At 21.7% G+C, this 24,104-nt stretch overlaps 11 protein-coding genes across 11 annotated transcripts; 3 read left to right on the plus strand and 8 right to left on the minus strand.

The window, feature by feature from the left end:
- Positions 1–90: 90 nt before the first annotated feature.
- On the plus strand, positions 91–1,634 carry SRAE_2000428800 (Cytochrome P450 4V2; the record flags this gene model as incomplete). The annotated part of the gene is made up of 2 exons (XM_024643139.1): positions 91–667; positions 715–1,634. The coding sequence occupies 2 exons, from the start codon at positions 91–93 to the stop codon at positions 1,632–1,634; spliced, it is 1,497 nt and encodes a 498-aa protein (XP_024508840.1).
- A 3,019-nt stretch (positions 1,635–4,653) lies between these two features.
- On the minus strand, positions 4,654–4,977 carry SRAE_2000428900 (Hypothetical protein; the record flags this gene model as incomplete). The annotated part of the gene is made up of 1 exon (XM_024643142.1): positions 4,654–4,977. One exon carries the CDS (start codon positions 4,975–4,977, stop codon positions 4,654–4,656), a length of 324 nt encoding a protein of 107 aa, XP_024508841.1.
- Positions 4,978–6,440: 1,463 nt separating this feature from the next.
- On the minus strand, positions 6,441–6,782 carry SRAE_2000429000 (Hypothetical protein; the record flags this gene model as incomplete). Its single annotated transcript, XM_024643143.1, has 2 exons — positions 6,441–6,583; positions 6,623–6,782. The coding sequence occupies 2 exons, from the start codon at positions 6,780–6,782 to the stop codon at positions 6,441–6,443; spliced, it is 303 nt and encodes a 100-aa protein (XP_024508842.1).
- A 486-nt stretch (positions 6,783–7,268) lies between these two features.
- Positions 7,269–7,661, minus strand: SRAE_2000429100 (Hypothetical protein; the record flags this gene model as incomplete). Its single annotated transcript, XM_024643144.1, has 1 exon — positions 7,269–7,661. One exon carries the CDS (start codon positions 7,659–7,661, stop codon positions 7,269–7,271), a length of 393 nt encoding a protein of 130 aa, XP_024508843.1.
- A 1,005-nt stretch (positions 7,662–8,666) lies between these two features.
- SRAE_2000429200 (Hypothetical protein) lies at positions 8,667–8,990 on the minus strand (the record flags this gene model as incomplete). The annotated part of the gene is made up of 1 exon (XM_024643145.1): positions 8,667–8,990. One exon carries the CDS (start codon positions 8,988–8,990, stop codon positions 8,667–8,669), a length of 324 nt encoding a protein of 107 aa, XP_024508844.1.
- Positions 8,991–9,784: 794 nt separating this feature from the next.
- Positions 9,785–10,504, minus strand: SRAE_2000429300 (Hypothetical protein; the record flags this gene model as incomplete). The annotated part of the gene is made up of 2 exons (XM_024643146.1): positions 9,785–10,299; positions 10,357–10,504. 2 exons carry the CDS (start codon positions 10,502–10,504, stop codon positions 9,785–9,787), a joined length of 663 nt encoding a protein of 220 aa, XP_024508845.1.
- A 5,138-nt stretch (positions 10,505–15,642) lies between these two features.
- On the plus strand, positions 15,643–16,149 carry SRAE_2000429400 (Hypothetical protein; the record flags this gene model as incomplete). The annotated part of the gene is made up of 1 exon (XM_024643147.1): positions 15,643–16,149. One exon carries the CDS (start codon positions 15,643–15,645, stop codon positions 16,147–16,149), a length of 507 nt encoding a protein of 168 aa, XP_024508846.1.
- Positions 16,150–17,231: 1,082 nt separating this feature from the next.
- Positions 17,232–18,118, minus strand: SRAE_2000429500 (Hypothetical protein; the record flags this gene model as incomplete). The annotated part of the gene is made up of 2 exons (XM_024643148.1): positions 17,232–17,316; positions 17,388–18,118. The coding sequence occupies 2 exons, from the start codon at positions 18,116–18,118 to the stop codon at positions 17,232–17,234; spliced, it is 816 nt and encodes a 271-aa protein (XP_024508847.1).
- A 24-nt stretch (positions 18,119–18,142) lies between these two features.
- Positions 18,143–20,669, minus strand: SRAE_2000429600 (Clathrin light chain; the record flags this gene model as incomplete). The annotated part of the gene is made up of 7 exons (XM_024643149.1): positions 18,143–18,146; positions 18,308–18,454; positions 18,508–18,823; positions 18,884–18,940; positions 18,999–19,031; positions 19,279–19,403; positions 20,662–20,669. 7 exons carry the CDS (start codon positions 20,667–20,669, stop codon positions 18,143–18,145), a joined length of 690 nt encoding a protein of 229 aa, XP_024508848.1.
- A 400-nt stretch (positions 20,670–21,069) lies between these two features.
- On the plus strand, positions 21,070–21,741 carry SRAE_2000429700 (Hypothetical protein; the record flags this gene model as incomplete). Its single annotated transcript, XM_024643150.1, has 3 exons — positions 21,070–21,165; positions 21,228–21,599; positions 21,640–21,741. The coding sequence occupies 3 exons, from the start codon at positions 21,070–21,072 to the stop codon at positions 21,739–21,741; spliced, it is 570 nt and encodes a 189-aa protein (XP_024508849.1).
- Positions 21,742–22,286: 545 nt separating this feature from the next.
- On the minus strand, positions 22,287–24,095 carry SRAE_2000429800 (Sphingomyelin phosphodiesterase; the record flags this gene model as incomplete). The annotated part of the gene is made up of 2 exons (XM_024643151.1): positions 22,287–23,945; positions 23,988–24,095. The coding sequence occupies 2 exons, from the start codon at positions 24,093–24,095 to the stop codon at positions 22,287–22,289; spliced, it is 1,767 nt and encodes a 588-aa protein (XP_024508850.1).
- Between the last annotated feature and the right edge of the window lie 9 nt (positions 24,096–24,104).

The following is a 24,104-nucleotide window of genomic DNA, read 5'->3' on the forward strand; positions in this document are numbered from 1 at the left end:
ATATATATAAGGCTTTGTTAATATAATGATAAGAAAATATATAATTAAAATTTGCTTTTAGTAAACCTTTTTACTTAACTTTTTCAATTAATGATTTTTATATATATTTTTATATTTTTATTTACATTATATATCTTAAAAAATAGCGATAATATTTTAAAATGGTGGAATGAAAGAGTACGAAGAATTGAATTAGGCAAAAAGATACCAGGACCAAAAGGTTTACCTATTCTTGGAAATATTTTACAATTAGGTGGAAACATTGAAAACTTTGTAAACTTTCTTCAAGAACAATATAATATAGGATTAGAGAATAATGATGATGTTAGAAGTTGTTGGATTGGTGATAAATTATTAATCTTACCTATTAATTCAAAAGTTTGTCAAAAAATTCTTGAAAGTCAAACAGAACTAAGCAAAGGAGATACTTATGATTTTTTATCTGATTGGTTAGGGCATGGATTATTGATTTCAGATGGAGATAAATGGAGAAATAAAAGAAAAATTTTAACTCCAACATTTAATTACAATATGCTTAAAAAATATTTTGGAGTTTATAATAATGAAAGTAAAATTTTTGTAGATAAATTAGAACAATTTGCTGATTCTGGAGAAGAAATTAATGTATTTGATTATGCTAAAAGAGCTGTCCTTGATATTATTTGTGGTAAATTATAAATGTTAAAAAAAAAATTAAATATAACATATTTTAAGATACTGCAATGGGAGTAAAAATAAATGCACAAGACAATCATGATCATGAATATATTAAAGCAATAAGAAAATTTCACAAACTTAACCTTAAATTTATTAGAATGCCACTGTATAAAATAAAACCAATATATTATTTATTTGGTGATGGTTTTGAAAGAGATCGTGTTTTAAAAATACTACACAAATTTGCTCATGATGTTATTAATCAAAAATCTATTGAATTTGATAAAAAAAATGGTAAATATAATGATAACACTTTTTTATCAATGCTCTTGGAACTAAAAGAAGAAAATAATTGGAATTATAATGATATTTTTGAAGAAGTAAATACATTTCTTTTTACTGGACACGATACAAGTTCATCACTACTTTCTTTTAGTTGCTGGGAATTAGGATTAAATTTAAACATTCAGGAAAAATTATATGATGAAATATTTGATATTTTTGGAGAAGAAGAAAGAGATGTTAAAGCTGATGATTTAGGAAAATTACCTTATTTAGACATGTTTTTAAAAGAAACTCTTAGAAGGCATGCTATACTTCCATACTTTATTAGAACTTTGGAAGAGGAAACTGAAGTATGTGGGACATTATTACCGAAACAATCAAATATTATTTTTGCACCGCAACATTCAAATTTTAATTATAAAATTTTTCCAGATCCATATAAATTTAATCCAGATCGTTTTCTTCCTGAAAATATTTCAAAAATTTCTCAATATGATTTTACACCTTTTAGTGCTGGTCCAAGAAATTGCATTGGTCAGAAATTTGGTATGAATCAAGTAAAAGTTATATTAATTTGGATATTAAGAAGATATAAATTAATTGTTAAAAGACATCCTGATTATGTTAAACATATCCCTGAAATAGTTCAATCACCATCTAATGGTATCCCTTTATATATAATAAGAAGATAATAATTAAAACAAAATTAAACGTTGTAATATCATTATGATTAGTAGTATTGTTATTTTCGATATAAAAGATGTAAACTACATTAAAAAAAAATTTTTATAAACCGTTCTTAAAATGTAATGTTTGAAAATTTAGTGCGTCGGATTCATAATCAAAATTCTTTTACCTCTTAAAATTGTTTATAAAAAAGATTTTATATAAAAAATAATAGAAATTAAAATAAAAAAACTTTTTGCTATTATCTCTATTTTAAAGCGTAATTCAATAAAATTAGAAAAATGTTTTTTAGATATTTAATCTTACCGACTTCTGAATTCCTCACTGGAACCTTACTTAAAAATAATAAGATTAGTTTCATTAGATTCCCTATAAAACGTTGGTCTAGAAAAAATTGTTCCTATAAAAATATCTCAAAAATTTACCAAAATTCATAATTAGTCCAAGTATCACCAACTTGGTCTTCAACATGAGTACTAAAAAAAAACTTTTTTTTTGAATTTTACAATGAAAGTATACTCATCTGATAGTCCTTGAAAATTGATGAATTTTAAATATAATCAAGGCTATATCAAAATGAAAACTTGAGAAGTTGTGATGAGTTAAAGTTAGAGGCGAAAGCGGGGAATATTTTTTGAAAAAATCCGACTTCCATGATGAAATTGGAAATATTAAAATTAAAACAATTATTCTAGATTAGATTTTTGCAAGAAGTTGATTAAAACTGGTCTCATCTTCGTATCTCTTCTATATCTCAAGATATGAGGCAAAATGTATCTTAAAAAAGTTTCAAGTCTGAAACTCATAACTCAAGTATATGAGCACGTAGAAGCATGAGACTTGATGTGCTGGTCTTCTTGAAACATTTGAGCTATAGTCTACGTTGATAATATTTTCTAATATTTAACCGTTCTTGAGATGTATTGTTTAGTATTTTTGCGCGCTCAATTTATTGTCATCATTTTTTATATCTTAGCAACTGTTGAAGATATAAAAATGGTTTGAACGTGGACCCTATATGAAAACTGATTATTAGTTGATTCCAGAAATTCGTTTGTCTATATCTTTATTTTGAAGCGAGTTATAGCAAAAGGCTGAAATTTTTTCTAAATATTCATTGTTCCCGACTTTTCAACAACTCAGCTGAAACTTGTCAGATTATCATAAGACTAGTTTCATTAGATTTCCCATGAAAATTTGGCTTAGAAAAAACTGTTCCTATATAAATAACTTCAAAATTTACTAAAATTTATAATTGGTCCATGTATCTCGAACTTGACCTTCAGCATGAGTACTAAAAAAAAACTTTTTTTTTGAATTTTGCAATGAAAGTATACTCATCTGATAGCTCTTGAAAAATTATAAATTTTAAATATAATCAAGGCTATATCAGAAACAAATCTTGAAGACTTGTGATGAGTTAAAGTTAGAGGCGAAAACGGGGAATATTTTTTGAAAAAATCCGACTTCTGTGATATAATTGAAAATAATAAAATTAAAAAAACTATTCTAGATCAGATTTTTGTGAGAAATCGTTTAAATCTAATTTCGTCCTCGTATCTCTTCTTGATCTCAAGGTATGAGGCAAAATGTATCTTAAAAAAGTTTCAAGTCTGAAACTCATAACTCAAGTATATGAGCACGTAGAAGCATGAGACTAAATGCGCTAGGCTTCTTAAGACATTTGAGCTATAGTCTACGTTGAACATTTTTTCTAAATTTCAACCATTCTTGAGATACATTTTATTGTATTTTTGCGCGCTCAATTTATTGTCATCATTTTTTATATCTTACTAACTGTTGGAGATATAAAAATGGTTTGAACGTAGATCCCACATGAAAACTAATTAGTAGTTAATTCAAAAAATTTGTTTCTTTATATCTTTATTTTGAAGCAAGATATAGCAAAAGGCGGAAATATTTTTTAAATATTCATTGTTTCCAACTTTTTTATATTTCAGCTCTAAGTTATTGCATTGTCATAGGACTAATTTCATTTATCTTATTTTTAAAAGCTAGTTTAAAAAAAATTGTTTTTATTAAGAAATCATTTTTTTCTGAGATTTCAAGACTGATTTAAATTTTTTCAACATGACTTTCACCATAAGTACTAAAAAAAATAATTTTTTTTTGAAATTTTGAAGTGATATTTTACTCATCTGATAGCTCTTGAAAAATGATAAATTTTAAATATAATTTAAGCTATATCAGAAGCAAATCTTGAAGAGTTGTGATGAGTAAAAGTTAAAGACGAAAGTGGGAAATATTTTTAAAAAAAAAATCCAACTTTATTAATGGAATTAAAAGTATTAAAATAAAAGTAATTATTTTAATGCGGATTTTTGAAAGAATTCTATTAAGCCTAGTCTTATGTTTATATAATGTTTTAATTTGAAGATATAATGTAAAATGTATTTTGAATAATGTTTAAGAATAGAACTTATAACTCAAGAATGTGAGCATTTAGAAACATTGTAAATGATGGTCTGAGCTTATTTAAACTTTTTAACTATATTTTACGTTGAAAAAAATTTCTTAATTTCAACTGTTTCTGATATATGATAAACTGTATTCTTGTGCGTTTTATACATTTTTTATCATTTTACATTTTTCTAATAAGATTGAGGATATATGTATAGCGACAAAATTTTGCAACAAATAAAATAAAGTTTTTTTTTTGAATTTTTACAAAGTATAAATTAAGTTCAAGTAAACTATTTAAATTTATTTATGTGTTTTTAAAACTGTTAAATGTCTTAGCAATAGAATATTTTTAATATTTAAAAAAATTTAAAAATAGTTAACTTTATAAATTTTATATTTTTATTTTTGACCATTATATTTTTAAATGTTAATAATAATCAGAAGGTGATTATAAAGCTTCAAGATAGTTTGATTGAATTTTTTTTAAAATTGTTGTGTATTTTAAAAGGTGCAAAATAATCACTTGAAATGTTTCACAAAATATTGAAGTATTTTTTTAATTTTTTAGTAATCGTAGTTTCTCTGACAAAAAATTATAATCTATTTTGCTGGAGATGTAGTTTCTGTTGAAGCAGTAGTAGTTTCTCCTGCTGGAGCAGCTGTACTCTTGGTAGCTTTTCCTTTAGGAGTTTTCTTTGCTGCTTTTTTTGTTGTTTTCTTTGATTTTTTTGGTTTTTTTGTTTCCTTTGTATGTGGCTTTTTTTTCTCTGCTTTTTGGCTATGTGGTGCAATAGATCCACCTTTTTTATTATGAATAGTAGAACCAACGTCTTTGGAATCACCAGAAGGTTTTGCTTGGAGGTAAGATGTTACATCAAAGATGTAGGCAAGAATTAAAAGATTTTTAAAATTGAATGAAACCATAGTTAAATGAATTTGTGAATTTTGATAGAAATTTTTTTCTTTTATAGTATTGGAAAAAAAATTAAAATTCATTTTTTTAATTATATTTTTCAAAATAATCATAACTTTATTTATCTTATAACTATAAAATATACAATTTTTATTATATTTTTAGAAATAAAAAATCAAAATATAAATAACTTTTTATAAGTTACATAATCTAAATATTAATTGTTTATTGCCTTATTTAACTTTAAAATTTCTATCTTCGTACAAAACAGTTTTATTATTCATTTATTAATGATTTTATTTGCTTTATCAACTTTTTATTCAATTGATATCACTTAAATAGAATGAAGCAAATATACTGATAGGTTAACATAAAATATTTGTTTAATTGATAAATTGTTATTTATCAAATATACTATTTTTTTTTGTTTAGTAATTTTTTTTTAAAAATATTAGAAGAAAAAAAAAGACTAGATTAAATATTAAAAGTACTAAAAAAATTAAGTTAAATAAAATTTTCTTAAACAAAGATATGCTAACTCTAAAAGTAGTCATACTTTAACATATCGTAAAAAATTATAAAATCAGAATTCATTAATTAAAAGATAATTTAAACATAAAATAATTGACCTTTTTGTATAATTCTTTTGTTTAAAATTTTACTTTTATTTTTAAAAATATTTAATAAATTATTAGTTTTCTCATCATACGGAAATTATTCTGACGTAATGGTTATCTTGTTATAAGATTTATTTTATTTCAAAACAGAATTAATAAAATTATAATTTTGTCATAAAATCAAAAAAGTAAGAGTTTCTTTACTTTTATAAAATAAATTTTATTTTATGTTTATTTTTAATTGATTTTGCACTTATTGATATTTAATATTATTTCTAGATTAATTAAAATTATATTTTATCAAATATAAAGTATTTATTTAAAGTATCGTTTAAAATTTTTTTTTATTTACAATATGACACATCAAAGCCAATTTTAAAATGCTTCGTTAAGGACTAATTTTTTTTTTAATTTTTAGATAATCAGTGATGATTGTGTAATTGTAACGTATAGAGTTTATATTTCATTGATTGATAAAGATATTAATAAAATAGTAGATATAAATGAGATAATTTTGTATAGTAAAATTCAGTTTAGTCTAATTTAGGTAAACCTAAGTTTCTACTAAAATAAATTTGATTAAAAATCTCGCAAGATTTATTTAATTAATTGTAATAAAAAGTGGACAGAGTAAATTTTTAGACTTAATAAAGTTTTCTTCTTGTGTGTGGATCTTTAACATGAGTGTTAAAAATTATATAATTTTATACTTTTATAAAATCTTATGCAAAGAATATTTGATAAAATAATAAAAAAAAACTTAACATGATACTATAATAAACACTTTTTTTTCTAAAATTATATATTAAATATCTGTAACATATCATATATTTTTTTAAATAATTATTCTATACTTATTAAAACAGTATTTCATTACATGGATCGAATTCATCTACATATGGGAAATCAGTTGGTGCTGTGGATGTTTCAATCATCATTGATGTTGTCGTCAATGTTGATGTTGTTGTTGCCATCGTTGTTGTTGTTTTTTTATTTTTTCCTGAAATAAATGTTTATTAATTTATAAATAAGAACGTACTTCTGTTATGTCTATTTCGTTTTCTCAATTTTGAGAATATATTCCTTAAATTTAGACTAAAGTCTAATGGAACTCCAAATAAACGTTCAACTGCTTTGCTTTCATAAGGGAATTCAAAAATAAGTAATAAAACAAGAATTAATTTAAATAAATTATTCATAATTAATTTTAAATAATGAAAATTTATCAAAAAGTTGATGCTTTAAACATCTCTTTAATGTTTATTTTATGTCCCAATGAACATAAAAAATAGTGGCAAATAAAAGTCTTTCTAAAAAAATAATAATTGAAAAATTGAATAAACTATTATTGGTATTATTTTTAATATAAATTTTAAAATTAAAAAAATGTGTCATAATAGGTCAATGTTATAAAAAAAATCATTTTTAGTAAGGTTAAATAAATGAATCAAATTTATTAAAAAAATCTATAGATAATTAATGCTATGATTTTTTACAATTATTTTAATAAAAAAACAATTGTGATTATACTAATTAAAAATATATTTCTTTAAAATGAAAATTATTCATAATTAATTTGTAATTTATTGTTTATAAATAATCATTTTATTTAAGATATTTTAAACTTTAAACGTTATATAAAAGTTAATAAAAAACTATATCAACTTAATTTTTTGTAATTAAATTTACTGATCTGTATAATCATCATCTTCTTCATAACTGTATTCATCATCTTCATCATGCTCATCATCTTCATCATGTTCGTCATCTTTTTGTTTACCATCCATAGAAACTACAGGTTCATCATTTAACACCATAGGTTCATCTACTTGCATTTGTGTATTATCAGTTTCAAATGGTACATAATCACTGAGTTGAACAGGCTCATCTACTTTCATTTCAGCATCAGACATATCATCGTTGTCATCAGCATCTTTAAAAGTAAGTTCAATTGTTTCTCTCTTCTTAGTAATAGCATCATCTTCACTCATACCTTGACCTAAGCTAGAGATTCCAAAAAATTCACTTGTAACTCCAATAACAAGAACTAATAAAATAATACTTCTAAATAAAATCATTTTTTTTAAAATAAAAAATTAATGATATACAATTTTCTTTTTGATATTCTTTTTTATATAAAACTTTATACTTTAATTAAATAAATAATCAACATATTTTTCATATATTAATGAAGATAAAAATATTATTTTAGCTGGAACTTTTGTATAATTTATATTTCTACGCATGTTTTTATAGTTTTAAAGTTGTATAATAATATTTATATGCAAAGAAACATTATTTGTGCTTGAATTTTACATATTTTTAATTGTTATATTAAAAGTTTTATATTTGAAGAATTGATTTTTTTATTACAATATATTACTTTTTTTAATAATTTATGTGTTATTATATAACATTAAATTTATATTTTTTTTATGTTTAAATTATAATATAAGAAGAAATAATTTTATTTATGAAAAATTTTGTTTTTAAGAAAGTACAAAAAAAATTATATAAAATAATTTTATAAACATTTCATATATTTTGAAGGCTCCTGCAATTAGTTATTTTTAACCAGCTGTATTACTTTCATTAGTAAATGTTAATATTAGTTTTTATAAAAACATGAAAATTTTTTTTATTACATTACTTTGGTAATTTTTTTAAAAAAGAAACTTTTAAATTAGATTACAAATAAATTGTCCTTTTTTTTTATTAATTCTTAAAACAAGTAGAATTTTAAAGATTAGATGAAAAAGTTGTTATTTAAATAGAGAGAATTAAAAAATATTTTAGTGTCTAAGTACAATAATATAAAATAATTTTATAATTTGTAATAAAAATTTTTATCATTAATAAAGTTTTAAAACAATTATAATTCTTTTTTTTTTCTTTTTTTTTCTTTTCTTTTTAAATTAAATCAACAATTTTTTTTTCTTATGATTATAAAATATATAATATTTAGTATCTGTTAGATTATCATAACAAAGAAAAATAAATTATTCTTATTGTTTATTTATAAACAATTTGGATAACAAAAAAATTTATGAAGAATGAAGTGAAAATATTTATTTTATTTTAATTTAAGAGTCTTCAGTTTTAATAAATGGTGGTTTTCTTAAAATTTTTTTTCTTCTTATTCTTCTTTTTCTTAGTTGAGTTTTCTTACTTAGTGATGTTGGAGATGATTCATACTCATCAGCAATATAATATGTAGGATAATAATCATTTCCACCATCACTATATTCATTACCATATTCATCTTCAATATATTCTCCCGAAGCAAAAGCTCTTTGATATTCCTTATATTCTCTATCATAAACATATTTCTTTTTTTTCTTATTATTAGTTTCACCAAAAATTAATCCATAAACAAAGTTTAAAAAATTTCTTATTGATTGTAACATATTAGAATTGAATATATAAAATTTAGAATCCTTCTTTTTTAAACAATGCTATATATTTTAAATTCATTTGTTTGTAATATTAATATTTATATAATATTTTTTTATTCATTGTCAAATAATTTTAGGTTATTTCAACAGCTGGTATTGTTGATTACCATTCAATTAATAATATTTCATTAAAATACTTTTTATTTCTTTTTGAAATCTCTTTTATATTTTAAATAATTAGTTAACTATTTAATGAATAAAATTTAATTATTGTACTAATCTAATTGATTTTAGTTATACTTAGTCATAATTTTTTTTTATACTAATAAATTCTTTAAGATCTAAAACTATTAATTGAATAATATATTTTATTTTAAAATCATTAATTTTAAGCGCCGTTATAGTTTCATATTCAAATTGTTTATAATATTATATTTTCATATTAATGTTTTTATAATATATATATATTTAATCAATAAAACAAATAGATGATAAATGTAAATATGGAGAAAATGTCAAAAATCTACTTAGAAATTTATTTTAAAAGATAATAATTTAAAATTATAATTTTGAAAATTTATCTATGTAATATTTCTACTTGAAAAAAAATTTAATAAAAATAAATTAAATTAATAAATTGTATTAATAAAAAAACTTTATAATAAAAATTGCTATATTTAAATAATATTAAAAAATGATAATTTGTGATTAAATAATATTATTAATTTAAGTGCCATAAAATATAGTAAAAACGTTAATTGATTTTTGAAAGAAAAATAATAAAAATTTAATATGTATATAATATATTATGGAAAGAAATATCCAAAAGCAGCTCTCACTTTTTCTGGTTCTGTTTCTAGTGATGAAAATAATAATTCTTTAACTTCTTTAAGAGAATCTACTACATGAGGTCTTAAATAATTTGGTATATCTTTCCTTAATATAGGAGGTGTCAAATTAAAAAATAATGATACAGTTTCAGCAAATGCCCGTGCAGTAATAATATGATGATTCAAATCACGTAAAAAAAAATATATTTTATATAATTTTATACATGCTGATCTTCGACTTTCAGAAGTAACTTTTTCAATTGTTTCTTTTGATAAAAAATTAAGTAATGATAATACATAATCATCCATCTGTATTTCAGGAGGTCTTGGAGCAGACATATTTGATTCTTCAATTTGATCAACCATTCTATCTCTTTGTAGCTCATCAACAGACATACGATATCCTCTAGGATCAGGTGTAATATTAAGTAGTGTTATTGTTAAATGATTACCATTTGTCTTTGAAACAGTATATCCAGAAAATTGGATATCTGTAAGATGAAGTCCCTGATAAAATGTTCCTTCTGATAAATGATTACCATTATTACCTTGTATTCCTATCATTTCTCTATCAACATTACTTGATCCTCTATTATTTATTGATAAAGAAGTTGTTGGTGATATTTCCATTATATTTTCTGTTTTAATTTGTATACAAGAATGTTCTAAACTATTTAAAAGAATAGCTGAATTCATGAAAAAAAAAAACTTAAAATGATTTTTTAATAAAATTTTGTTACATTCAAAAACTTACAAAAATTGAAAAAATAAAATTTTGATTTTAGTTAACTTTTTTTTACACAATTATAATTTAATGTTTTTATGTAAACAATTTTTGAAAAAAAAAAACGAGTAAACAATGTTGGGAAAATGACTATAAACGTAATTACATCAAAGAAAATATATATAATAAATAGAATACAATAATAATTGAATAAAAATATTCACTTATCATTAGTAAAAATATATTTTGTTAAGTGTAATGTTGTCTTAATAATTAAAAAATTTTTTGTTTTTTTAAAGATATTTTATATTGTATAATGTTGTGATTAAAATATTATTACAAGGTCATCATTTACCACTAATTGAATTTTAATTTCTTTCCATACAGATGCCGGTTAATTATAAGTAATCATAAAAAAAAAGATTTACTCGGCAATCTTTAGAAATTAAAATAATATATAAATTGTCTATGAAAATTGTTTATAAAACATGCCATTTAGTTTTAACTTTCACATAAAATGTCCTATTAACAAGGACATAGTAATAAAAATTGGACAAATTGTTGATTAAAGTTTAATCGTAATTTAAAAATATATAGTAGCACCTTTATCTGATCAAGTTTAATCGTAAAATTTATATATAAATTAAGTTTATTTGCTTTAAATTCAAATTTTATATTTACATATGATAAGAAATATAAAAAATTTAAACTTTCATTATGTTGTGATTTAACAACTTTATCATAACATTTCTTCCCGCTTAAAATGACCACTATTATATATTATTATTAATCATTATTATTATTCATCTATAACATATAATATATTTTTATTATATATTACAATTGATCAGTAAAAAAAAAAAATGAAAAGACTTTCTTCTTTGATAAATATCATTATTCATTGCATCTAACTTTATTACGCCATGGTATGTCAAGTTCACGTAGTTGCGTTTTTATTAATTGATATTTAGCTATGTTTATCTAGGTAAAATCTTTTACAAATTATAAAGTTAATATAATGCCGTTACCTCATAAAGTGAAGAAGCTTTCAATTAGCGCTAGTGACTTTTATGAGATATTATCAAGGTTAAATGAAAGAATCATAACCTTTCAAATGAGTATGCTTACTCAGTTATAATGGCACGAGTTATGTAATAAAAATAAAAAACATATGAAATAAACATTCAAATAAAATAGTTTAGAAATACTTTTATAATACCATTTTTCTATTAATATTAATGGGAACCATATGCATTAAATTGTTTTTTCCTATTAATCTAAATAATTTTATACCATATTTTTAGTAATCCCACATTATATCCTTAATGTCCTTGAAATTTTATTTATTTTTTTTTTTTTACTTTTACTTTTGTAATGTAAATTAATTTGTTTCCCAAGAAAAAAAAAATTGGCATATCTTTTTATATCAAGGCCAATATCTAAATAAATATATTCAAATTGTTCAATTATTAATTTAAAATTTAATAAGGATTAGTTATACTTTAAGCTGTTATTAGTATATGCCAAGTTGTTGACCTTTTAGATAAGCTATTTAATAATCAGATTTATTGTATAGTAATTCACAAATTATATTTTTAAATTTCGTACTATAATTATATACATTTATGATAAAGACCTTATCGTACTTCCTATTACCAAATTGATGTCAATCAAAATTTTTTTACTTCTTTCAATAGTTCCAAATAAAAAGGAAATGTTCACTGATAAAAATTAATATTAACATGTATCTAGTGCGAACACTATATTACTAAATTTTTTATGTTATCTTTTTTTTTTTTTTTGCTTGAATTTATTTTTACAATCATTAACTATAATTATATATTATAATAGGAAAAAAAAAAGATTATGAGATAATTATTTTGTTGAGTGATGACTTTTATGTTTTCAACAATTGAAAGACCATTTTATACTATTATCAATTGATGAATGGTATTTCTTTTCTTTTATTACTTTTTATTCATAAATATACTATTCATAAAAAAAAGAAGATTAAAAAAGACAAATTTAAAAACTGTATATATTATAATTTTTCTGGTTGGATCATTATCTTTTTTCATATCATTATTCTATCAATAGAGATACCTACCATAATTGCATGTTTCTAGTTGATTACATAATAAACTTCTTAATAATTGATTGTACCTTTCAACAAATCACACACATGAATTAGTAATTTTGATTACACATTTATCTTTTTTTCTCTAAATATTTTATATCAGCAGCAACCATTTTATTAGTATATTTATATATTATTTTCTAAGTCTACCAAGGATATATGATTTTGATGTTAAGTATATTGATAATAGTTTGTTATAAAAAAATTTTTTAATGAATAGAAATTTTTTTTTTTTGAACAGCCCAATGACATAAATGTCATTTAATATTTACTTAACAAAATACACATCATTTTATTTTATCTTTTATATTTAATCAAACCAATTTTATAAAAATTTTTGTTGTTAACGTTCTAAAACATTATAACTAGTATATTATAACCTTACAACTCAAATATTTCACCTCTAAAAACATGTCTTTTCCTCCAGCCGACAAACCAATATATGTTTCAAACGAATCGGCATTCTTTTCTTTATATATATATACAAATACTACTGTACAACAAAGTAGCTTTTGTTTTTTTTTCTTCCTTTGAAATATTATATTGTATTAGTGTTCAGTTATATTCTTTATAATAATTTATACGATTTAAAATTTTAATTCATTTATTTAAAAAAAGTTGGTATAAATATTTTTAATACCTATTTCAATAAAACAATACCGCTATCGCGGTTTAAAAACATTCTTAAAAGACGATAAGACATATCTATACTAATTTAATTAACACAATTTTCTTTTCATCCATATTTATTGTCTATAAAATATATCCATAAAAAGTAATGTATTGATGAAAAAGGGTGTGAAGACATTGATTTAACTGATTAATGAGACAACCATCAAACCAAATTTGTCAAATATCTCTTTTAACACATTTACTATAACCTAAAAAATTGTTCCTTATAAGGATATATATCTTATTAATGAGGTCTTTGTTAATTTGCAACATTTCACTTGACAAATAGACTTTTTATTTGACAATTTTTTCCCCCTTGCGGTTGCCGTCTTTATAATTAAAAACCTCCTCGTGCCAGACTTTAATTTTTACATATATTTTTTTCTTTTTTTTTTTTGTAATTTGATTTACTCATCTAGTGTTAGTATGCCACACATCATAAACTGTCATTTTAAATTTTAATTCCTGGCCACTTTTTAAAACTTTTTCTGTTTTTAAATCTTACTTTCTATTATATTAAAAAAAAAAAAGAATAATTTATGAGGGCATTTAATTACCTTTATAATAAAGATAATGAATTACAAAAAACTTCTATTCAACTCTATTGACCTCACTTTGTGGTCAAAAGAGTTTGTTATAATATAAAGTTTATTACAAATACCTACTACAATGAAATCATTATTCTTCCATATTTACTTTTATTGAAAACACCCTTAAACTTATTATATTACATATGTAAATGTTATTATATATTTATACAATAAAAAAAAAATTTTTATTCTTGAGAAATATGTTAGCATATATATATATATTATATTTATAATCAATATTTTATATATATATTTTTCCTCAAAATGATACATCACCACATATACTTATGATAACATATAATAAATATTATTCTATTTTATTATAATTTATAAAAATTTTTCTTTATAATTTTAAAATAATAAAATATATTTATATATATAATATTTTCTTTTATTATATAATATAATTAATATTAATAGTTAAAAATGACAATAAATGACAGAGAGGTATAATTTTTATTATATATTATATTTAAAAAACCTTCCGTTCTGTGTCCATTTATAAAATTTAAATCGTTCAATTTGTAGAATTATACTTACTATCAGGACAGCTGTCAATGAGAAAAAGCTGCCGTTTTTCATATCTTTCTTATACTATAAATTTTGAATAGATATATTTACTTTGACAGAAATATAGTCATCATTAGAACTTTTTAATGATATAGTACTTCCTACTATAAGTTATTTGATTGTACCAATGTTTATTTCAATGTTTATATTCACATATTATTTCGTGGAGATTATATATAATGAAATATACATTTGTTTTTAAATTAATGTTCCATTACATTTTTTTTTATTGCTAAAACAATATATATATATATATATATATATATATATGTATATATCTGGATTTTTGACTGTCAAATCATTTTCTTTTTATTTGTTAGTTTTAAGTTTAAAGATTTTTAAGATAAGAAAATATAAATAATAAAAGATATAGTGACATTCTTTAGTTAGCGGTATTTTTAAATTTTGTAAAGCTAAAGCGCTATCAAAGTTGACTTGAGACAAATATTTCTTATGCAATACCACTTATCCTATGTAACTTTCTTTGATCTTTTAATGATATATGTATCTTTTTCTTTAAAAAAATTTTTTTCTATATTTATATATTAAAAGAACATCTTAATCTTTTAACTAAATATAAAGCTTAATGTTTTCCCTTATTTGCTTCATTAAACTCACAAATATAAATAATATTTATTATAAAAACATACCGAAAACTTTTGAGACTTTTGACCTATCAAACGACCTCCTCTATATTGTGACCAAAACTTTCAAGTCCTCTTAATCCATGCAATAATTGGGATATATATTATTATATTTTCATTATATCTTCAAACTTACAATGACCTCTCTTCACACCCAATAATTAGGGAGTTGCAAAAAGGTTACAATCAAAGGGGGTGGTCTCCAAATTTTGTTCTCTCATTATTATTACTATTATTATTATTAAGTAATGCCAAGGTAGTAATTAATAAGAAACTTGTTTAATTATTTTTCTCTCTTTATTAGTCTTTGTTTTTAAAAAGATATATCTTACAATTGCGGTACAAACAATAATCAAAATTTTTACCACAAAATCGTAAAACATTTGAAGGTTATATAATGTTCTAATTATCATAATATATATGTATATCATTTCAATACTTTTAAACTTTTTAAAACTTTTTTTTTATTGTATAAAATAATTTTATCATTTTTAGAAATGACAAATACCTCCACACAATCTATTAGGAGACGTCTTATTTTTGATACACCTGATTCTCCTAATGATTATCATGATGTTGATTCATTCTTAGATTCATTAAATTATTCCTATATTGCTAAAAAATCAGACATGTGGAATTTTGATTTCTTTACTGGCGATACAATTGTTTCTGAAAACGCCAATACAAGTTCATTTGAATGGAAGCTAATACCAAATAAAACATTTATTGTTAAAACAAAAAAATCAATTAAAAATCAAGGATCTCCATCTTCATTTTCTAAAACATCTTCAATATCCTCTCTAACACCATTATCAGCAAAGGAAAACCAATTTTATGAGAATTGTCAAAAAACTCCAGTAAAATCGAAATTGAGACAGGCACAATTAATTAGATTTATGACTTCAACACATAAAAAAAATAGAAATGGAAAAAAGATAGAAAATTTGTTAAAAGGATATATTAAAAAGAATGAAGAAAAAAAAATGAAATCAGCAAGCACCTAAAAGTACATATTTATATTCATGATCAATAAAATAAAAATGAATTTTGTTTCATACAACCAAAGAAGAATGTTTATAGTTTATGACTTTTTTTTTCATTAAATGATTAACCATTTTTTTAAATTAATATTTATTAATATTTTAATTTTTAAAGAAATATTAATATATCTAGTCAATATTATTATTCTTTCATACTTTTTTTTTCTTCTTCAATATCTTTGAATAGTAATAAAGATTTCATTATTTACATATTTTCTAAAGTGAATATTTGTTTAATTATCTCTTCACCTTCATTGACATTAATACTTATAATAGAAACTTTAATTTAAAAATGTTTATTCTTTATTGCATCATCTAAACCCATATATATATTAAAGTATCTATTATATCTCATATTACATGATGTTATTGAAAAGGCAAATACAATTACAAAATACATGATATTAGCTGGAACAGATGTTTGAGGAAATTGCCACCCTTCTGTATATATATTGAGAAGGAAATGGTAATCTTTAAGTTTAATGAGATATGAATTTAATTTAACATCAGGCTTTTTACATGCCCTACAAACAACTGTTATCTTTCTATTTTTTTTTTCCCCATCAATGATCCTAATAATATGGAGGGGAAATGAAGAAGCACACGAAATATATACAACTGTTTTTAAAATATATCATTAATGATTAATCTATCATTAATCTAATCCACCTAATATATCTAGTTGTCTAAAATTTAAAACAAGATTTTGTTTTTTTTTTTTCTATTTTAAAAAATTTATATTTAAAAAAAAACGTTTAGTTATATCCTGTTTTTATTTAAGATAGAAAAAAATAATTTTTTTTTAATTAATGGCAATAAAAATGCCAATAAAGATTAATATACGCAATGTGAACTTGTTTATAATGGTCAAGTAGTAAAATGTTACAAACATTTTATTAACTAATATAAAGGTATAATGATAAATTTTTATAATACTTTTTATTGCCACCAAAAAGTTTTTATGTATTGTATTCATTTATATATATCAATATATATATGACCTATATGACATAAAAATAATTGGAATATAATTTAACTTGATTAATTTATTCATCCAAATTCTCATTAAAATGTCTTTTTAATAAAAGTTTAAGATTTTTTTTATCCTTTCTTAATTTACCAACTTTAGATCTAGAAATTAAAGTAAAAAAAAATATATTATTGGTATTTGATAGATGGAATAATAAAAAAAATAAACTTACTGAAACGCTTCATCCATATTTCTCATTTTATCATAAATTACTTCATTCTCTTTTTTTAATGATTCTATTAAAGTTTTTTGATCTTCAATTAATTTTTTAAAATCATCTTCTTCCACTTTTTCATGTTCTAAAAGTTTTTTATTTACAATTGTTTCATTATAAATTTCAATACTTTGTAAACGACTCAATAATATTTCTTTTTCTTTCTCAAGATCACTAATTTTCCTTCTCAATAATTCATTATCATTGTGATATTGATAAAGTTCATTATTTATTTTTGTTATTGTATTTTCAAATTTTTCTTCCTGTCGTTGAAGTTCTTCACTTATTTGCTTAGTAAATTTTTCTTTCACCTTAATTTCTTCACGTAATATTTCAATTTCTTTTTTTAATACTATCATTTCATCAAGTATACCCTCAAATCTTTTAATTTTATCTACATCTTTAATACTATGTTTAACAATTTCTACATCTTTTTCTAATTTCATATTTTGATTTTGAAGATCATCAACCAAATCCATGACAAAAGCCATCTTTCTTTGAATATCACTAATAATACCTTCTTTTAATATTTCTTTTTTAAGAATTTCACCTTTTTTTTTGGTTCCTCCACTTTTTACAACTAATTCTTTTTTACACATCTCAAGTTCTTTCATTAATTCTTCAATTATCTCATCTTGAGATTCAAGAATGTTTATAAAACGTGGACTATATGCAATAGATTCTGTCATAACCCCATTTAATAGTAATAATAGTTACCTAAAAAAATTATTTTATATTTATAAATATTTTTATATATAAAAAAAAGAAATTAAAAAAAAAAAATCGATTATATGTAATATTTAATTCTACACAAAAATATATTTAAAAAGTACAAAAAAAACATGACATTATATGATATATAAATTTTTATCTTTTACATAGAAGTGATAAGTTCTCTCATTCTTGAAAGGTCACGAGCAGACTTGTACGACATATCACAAAGAGATGCAATTTTCTTCCAATCTGGAGTTTTATCATCACTTGGTGAGGAGCTACTACTTTTTACCAAAGCTGCTTCATGTTCTCTATAAAATTATATATATCTTTATTAGGATAATACATGTATTTATATAATTACCTATTCGCTTTCTTAACAGCCTCTAACTTGACCTCTCTTTCAGCATACCAACTTTCAAGTTCTCTTTTACCACTAGCTTTCCATTCTTCTTTTTTTGTTGCTTCTACTTTATCTTTTTCTACTATATTTTTTTCATTTTCTTCTCTCCATTTTTTTAATGTTTCAGGTTCTTCTTGAAATCTATTAAAAACAGGTTGAATTGTTGAGAAGTCTAGTGATGTACCACTAGCATTTGATCTTAATGACAATGTTGGTGTTACTAGATTAGTTGGTACCAGGCCTTGTAAGTCAACACCACTATCTACAGGAGGAACATCTGTATTAAAGTCAGGTGGATTATTAAAAAGATCATGATTATCAACTAATATTCTATTACCATTACCGCCATTGTTACCATTAGCAACATCAAAACCATCAAAGTCAGCTTCATCAGCTATAAAAAAAAATAATAAAAAAGAATTATTAATATAGTAATTATAAATTTTTATTACTAATTACAAATGATCCATCAGACATAATTATAGCTTAGAAAAATATTATATAAAATGAAATTTATAAATTAGGTAGAAAATATATAATGATGACCAAATATGTATATGTTTGGTGTCTATATTTTATTTTGTTAAATGCACGTCTCAACAAATTAAATCTCTATATCTAATTCGATAAATCAAAGAGGATTGATAAAAAAAAATAGAAAACATATATTTTAACAAATAACCTATTTTAAAAAATTGTTTTTTTTTTAGGAAATTATTTTTGTACTCTTACCGTTACCAAAAACAGGTTGTTGTTGTTGTCCTACTGGGCTTTCTAAGTCTGCAAACATATCTTGTTCTCGAGCTAAGAAATCTGCAACAGGATCAGCCATCGTCTTACCTCTCTTTTTTTTATTTCTAGAAGAGGAAAATAATTATAAGAAAAGTTTCAAATTAATACTATATATAATGTGATAATTAACATTCAAATTTATTATAAACAAAAAATGTTTACTATTATTACTACGTTATATGATACTTTTAATATACGTTATTTAAACGTGTCACGATAATTGGAATAAAGTTTATATCTTATGTAATATAGGAGAAATTTGAGTTTCATAGAATTTTTCTTTTGATTTTCTCACATTTAAAAAACTTTTTTTTAAAAAAAAAAATTTTTACTGTTAATGAATAACAAAATTTTTTTGAATATAAATTTTATTTTCACATAGATATGTTTCCAAAAATGTAAAAAATACATTTTTTGTAAAATAAATTTTCATTTGAGTGAAATCTTTTATGTGAATAAAAAATTATTCAGAAAATTTATCATTAAAACAAAATATATTTTAATTATGATATTTTGTTTATTTCTTAAAAAACTATAGAAAAAAAGAACTTTAAATAATATTAACTATAAATCACTAAATTAGTATATGATCTGGAAAAAACAAAAATTCTTGAAATATTGTTCCTATGAGAAAGATTTCAAAAAGGTATTTGATAGAGAAAAAAAAATTTATAACTTATTTTAAAATAACAATATTACAATTTTATTTAAAGATTAATATTAAAATATAATACATAAATCACTGGTAAAAAGATTTTCATAAAATTATACTTTTGAAGTCACTAAATTGAGAACTAAGAATAAGTTAAATTTTATAGTATAAAAATTAGTTACTGTAATATTTGTAAATTATACTTCAACAAACTATTCTTATCAAAAAGAATGTCTTTTATTCTATTAATCATTTTTAGACAAAAGAGAAATTATTAAAATGTTTCAATGACATATTATATCATAGTCATAGGATTATAATTTGGGTTTAAATTCATATTTTATCATATATTTTTTGATATCCTATAATATGTCTTCATGATATTAAATTGCCCAGAGATGTAATTAAGAAAAATATATTTAATCAAAAATATTTTCTTTATTTCTATTATTTATTTATGTAATAAATAATTAAAAATTAAATTTTTATAATACTAACAAAGTCATAAAAACATTAATTAAAAAAAAAAAATAAATAATCAGAAATCCTTGTAAAATAATAATCATAAAAATTAATGAAACAAAACTCATTAATCAAATGATACACATATTACAATTGATTTATAAAATAAGTTATTTAAAATAGAGTTAGAGTTAACAAAATTTTCTTACTCTTTCATTTTAATAAATATATTTGTAAAACTGTAAATAGCACATCATTCAATTTTATCGCTATACAATACAACAACTCATTTTCAATATAGTACTATCCAATAGTTCAGTAATATCTTCTTTTTCTTCAATCATACCATCAAAATGGAGATGATCATTTTGTTATTGTATATAATTTAATGTTACATCACATTACATTCTTATTTCTCCCTCCTAAAAAGGTTATGGCATCTATTTATATATATATTTGATTTTGTTTTTTTTTTTTCTATACTATTATTATAAGAAACATATGTTTTTTTTTTATTAATATCTTATTTTTAAGTTTTATTGTTAAAAAACTGTTGTTTTTTTTTGTAATCAAAATTATTTTAATGTAACTTCAATTTAAAATCTTGGTTAAAAACTATGATTTTGGTTTATTTTTTATTTTTACTAAATAATATTAATAATGTTTTATCTTCAAATAAATGTTTTCAATGTGCCAGTGAACATATGATAATTGTAAGTAAAATTTTTTAATATATTTTTTTTTAAAAAATTTTATTAATATTTTATATTATTAGTATTGGGAAAGGTATATGCCTATACAAAATGGAATGTCAGGGCAGGCAGATAATAAATGTAAAAATGACTTAGCAAAGCATGAAATTGTCACTTGTGATGGACCATGTCTAATATTAAATGCCACAGGAATTGATAGAAAAGGAAAAATTGTTTCATATGGTATTTTAAGAGATTGCCAAACAACATATTGGAAGAATAAAATAGATGTTGAAGATGAAAGATTGTGTAAAATTCATAATAAAAGAGTTAATGGAATTAATATGAAAGCAGAGTATTGTTTCTGTAATGGGCATTATTGTAATGGAATGAAAGATTATATAACTGAAAATCCTGTAGCATTTAAAAAAAAATCACACCAACGTCATTCATATGTATGTTTATTTATATTTTTAAAATATTTTTTTTTTTTAGATTCGATCTTCATCATTTAAAAATTCTAAAACAATATTTATAAACATTATCATTTTCATGGTAATAATATTCATTGAAATATATTTTAATGGTATCATTTAGCAAAATAAATAGATATAAAATATTTTTTAATAAACAGAATTGAAGTATTAAATTATATATTATTTTTGTTGATTTTTGGGTTTAATTTCCATTCTTAATTGTGTTGGCCTTATCAAAATATCAATACACATTTTATATATAGAGACTTCTCTTTTTTCAAAGTTTGTTATATTAACAGTATTTAAATTATTATTAAATACTTTACAGTTGATTGATTTTATATTTTAATAAGATAATATTTTCTTTTATTCAATAGAGATAATAAAATTTTTGATATGTTTATTAGAACAAGAAGATTGTTGAGATAAATAGTCTATTATTTGTTCTAATTTTTAAGAAAGTTCATAAGATATAAATTACTAATATTCATAGAAAATCACATATTTTTAAAGTTCTTGAAAATATAATTTTATTTATATAATTTGCTTAAAAGAGTTAAAATTTTCCTACAGTAATATGTTTATAATAATACAAACATGTTTATTTATTTATAAAAAATAACTCAATAAACATACCGTTAAAAATATATTCTCATTAGTAAATAATTAACAGAATGATTTTGAATCAAATGATCGAGCAGATTTCATATCACAAATAGCATTTTTTTTACATTCTTCATCACATTTTACATAATTTCTATAATAATTAAAATAATACTTATCAAATAAAGTTTGATTATTTTCAATACGTTTAATAAGATCGTTAAAAGATTCAGGTGACAAATTTGGCATATTATATTCTTCAGTAAATTTATATTCAAGTTTCCATACAGGTGAATTTAATTGTGTTGCTTCAGAAATATTTGTATAATAAGTTTCAGCTTCTAAAACAGTAAAAGTACTACCTTCATAATTTCCATCAAATTCATATACACGATAACCAGGATTACAAAAAGAGAATGTTGTTAAACTTGGAGCAATCCAATTAACATGTGTTGGTCTTTTTTTACTTGAAGAAGTGTCATAATAAACTTCAAATTGATCTTGGTGAGTATGTCCCATCCCTATGAATGCAATAGTATTTTCAAAACGATTTACTAATTTATAAAAATTAAATGACCATCCTTTAAGGCAATATGTAACACCAGGAGGAATATGACTTATTATATGTACCTTTTCACCTTTAGATTCAGAATCTAATAATTCTTGTGATAACCATTCTAGAGTACCATCAGGATCAGTTTGATTTATATAAATATAAAAATTATAAACTGAACAGTACACTGTATTTAATGAAATAATTTTTAATTTATTAAATGGTTTAAAAGAGTAACTTGCTCTATATTTAATTCCGCTTTGTGTTGATGGTGGTAAATCTCTTTTCCATGCTTGAGCAAATGTATTATATAACCATGTTGGTCCACGTTTTTGATATTCAGGCATTGTATGAGGACCCATAGAATCCATTGGAACACCTTCATGATTACCAGTAGCTTGATATATCGGTGTATGTGGAAAATATTCTTGAAGTATAGATGTTATATTTAAAATGTTTGTCATTGTTTTTGCTCTACTATAATCCCAAACATCATGAGCTTCTAAATCACCAGTAACAATAATGTAATCAAATTTATCATTTTTAGAAATATGTTCCATTGCATTTATAAATGTTCTATATGGTATATCACAATCATATGGAGATCCCCAATATCCAGCAGGAACACGAATATTTGATAGTTTTGTAGTATTATCATTAGATGGATAAATTCTACAACAAAATGTATAAGTATTAAAAAGTTTTCCTATATCACAATTAGCCTCAGATCCTATTGTATAATTTGTATCAATATGAATATCTGTTAAATGGAGAACACGAAGTTTTGATTGTGGATTTTTTACAATAGGCCATGGTTTAACAGTTGGTTTATTACCAGGAATTTTAATTGACCACATATCATTAAATGGATTTTCTGATACTCCACAATCTTTAATAAAAGCTCCACAAACTTCAGATGGTGTAACAATAGCATTTGATAAAACAAAAACAACCTCATTGGCAAATCGATGGATAATATGATCACAAATATAATAATTTTCTACATTTAATAATCGGCAAATTTGTATTAGTACACTCTCAACCTCTTCATCAGTTTTTCCATTTTCTATTAATGTTTGAATTTTATCAACAACTACTCTACATACTATACATTCAATCCAATTTTTTTCTCTATTATTTTTCAAAATATCTTCAATGCTTTTAGTGATCTAAATATTACTTTATTAAAAAAAAAATAAATGAATAATTACATTTTCTGAAACTTTTTTATCTTCTTTTAAATTTCTAGATACCACGCTACAACATGTTTGGTGAAATAAAAATATACAACAAAATAATAGAGTAATTAAAACTCTCATTATCACAAA

This window comes from Strongyloides ratti, assembly GCF_001040885.1.
Source record: "Strongyloides ratti genome assembly S_ratti_ED321, chromosome : 2".
Taxonomy (NCBI): Eukaryota; Metazoa; Nematoda; class Chromadorea; order Rhabditida; family Strongyloididae; genus Strongyloides; species Strongyloides ratti.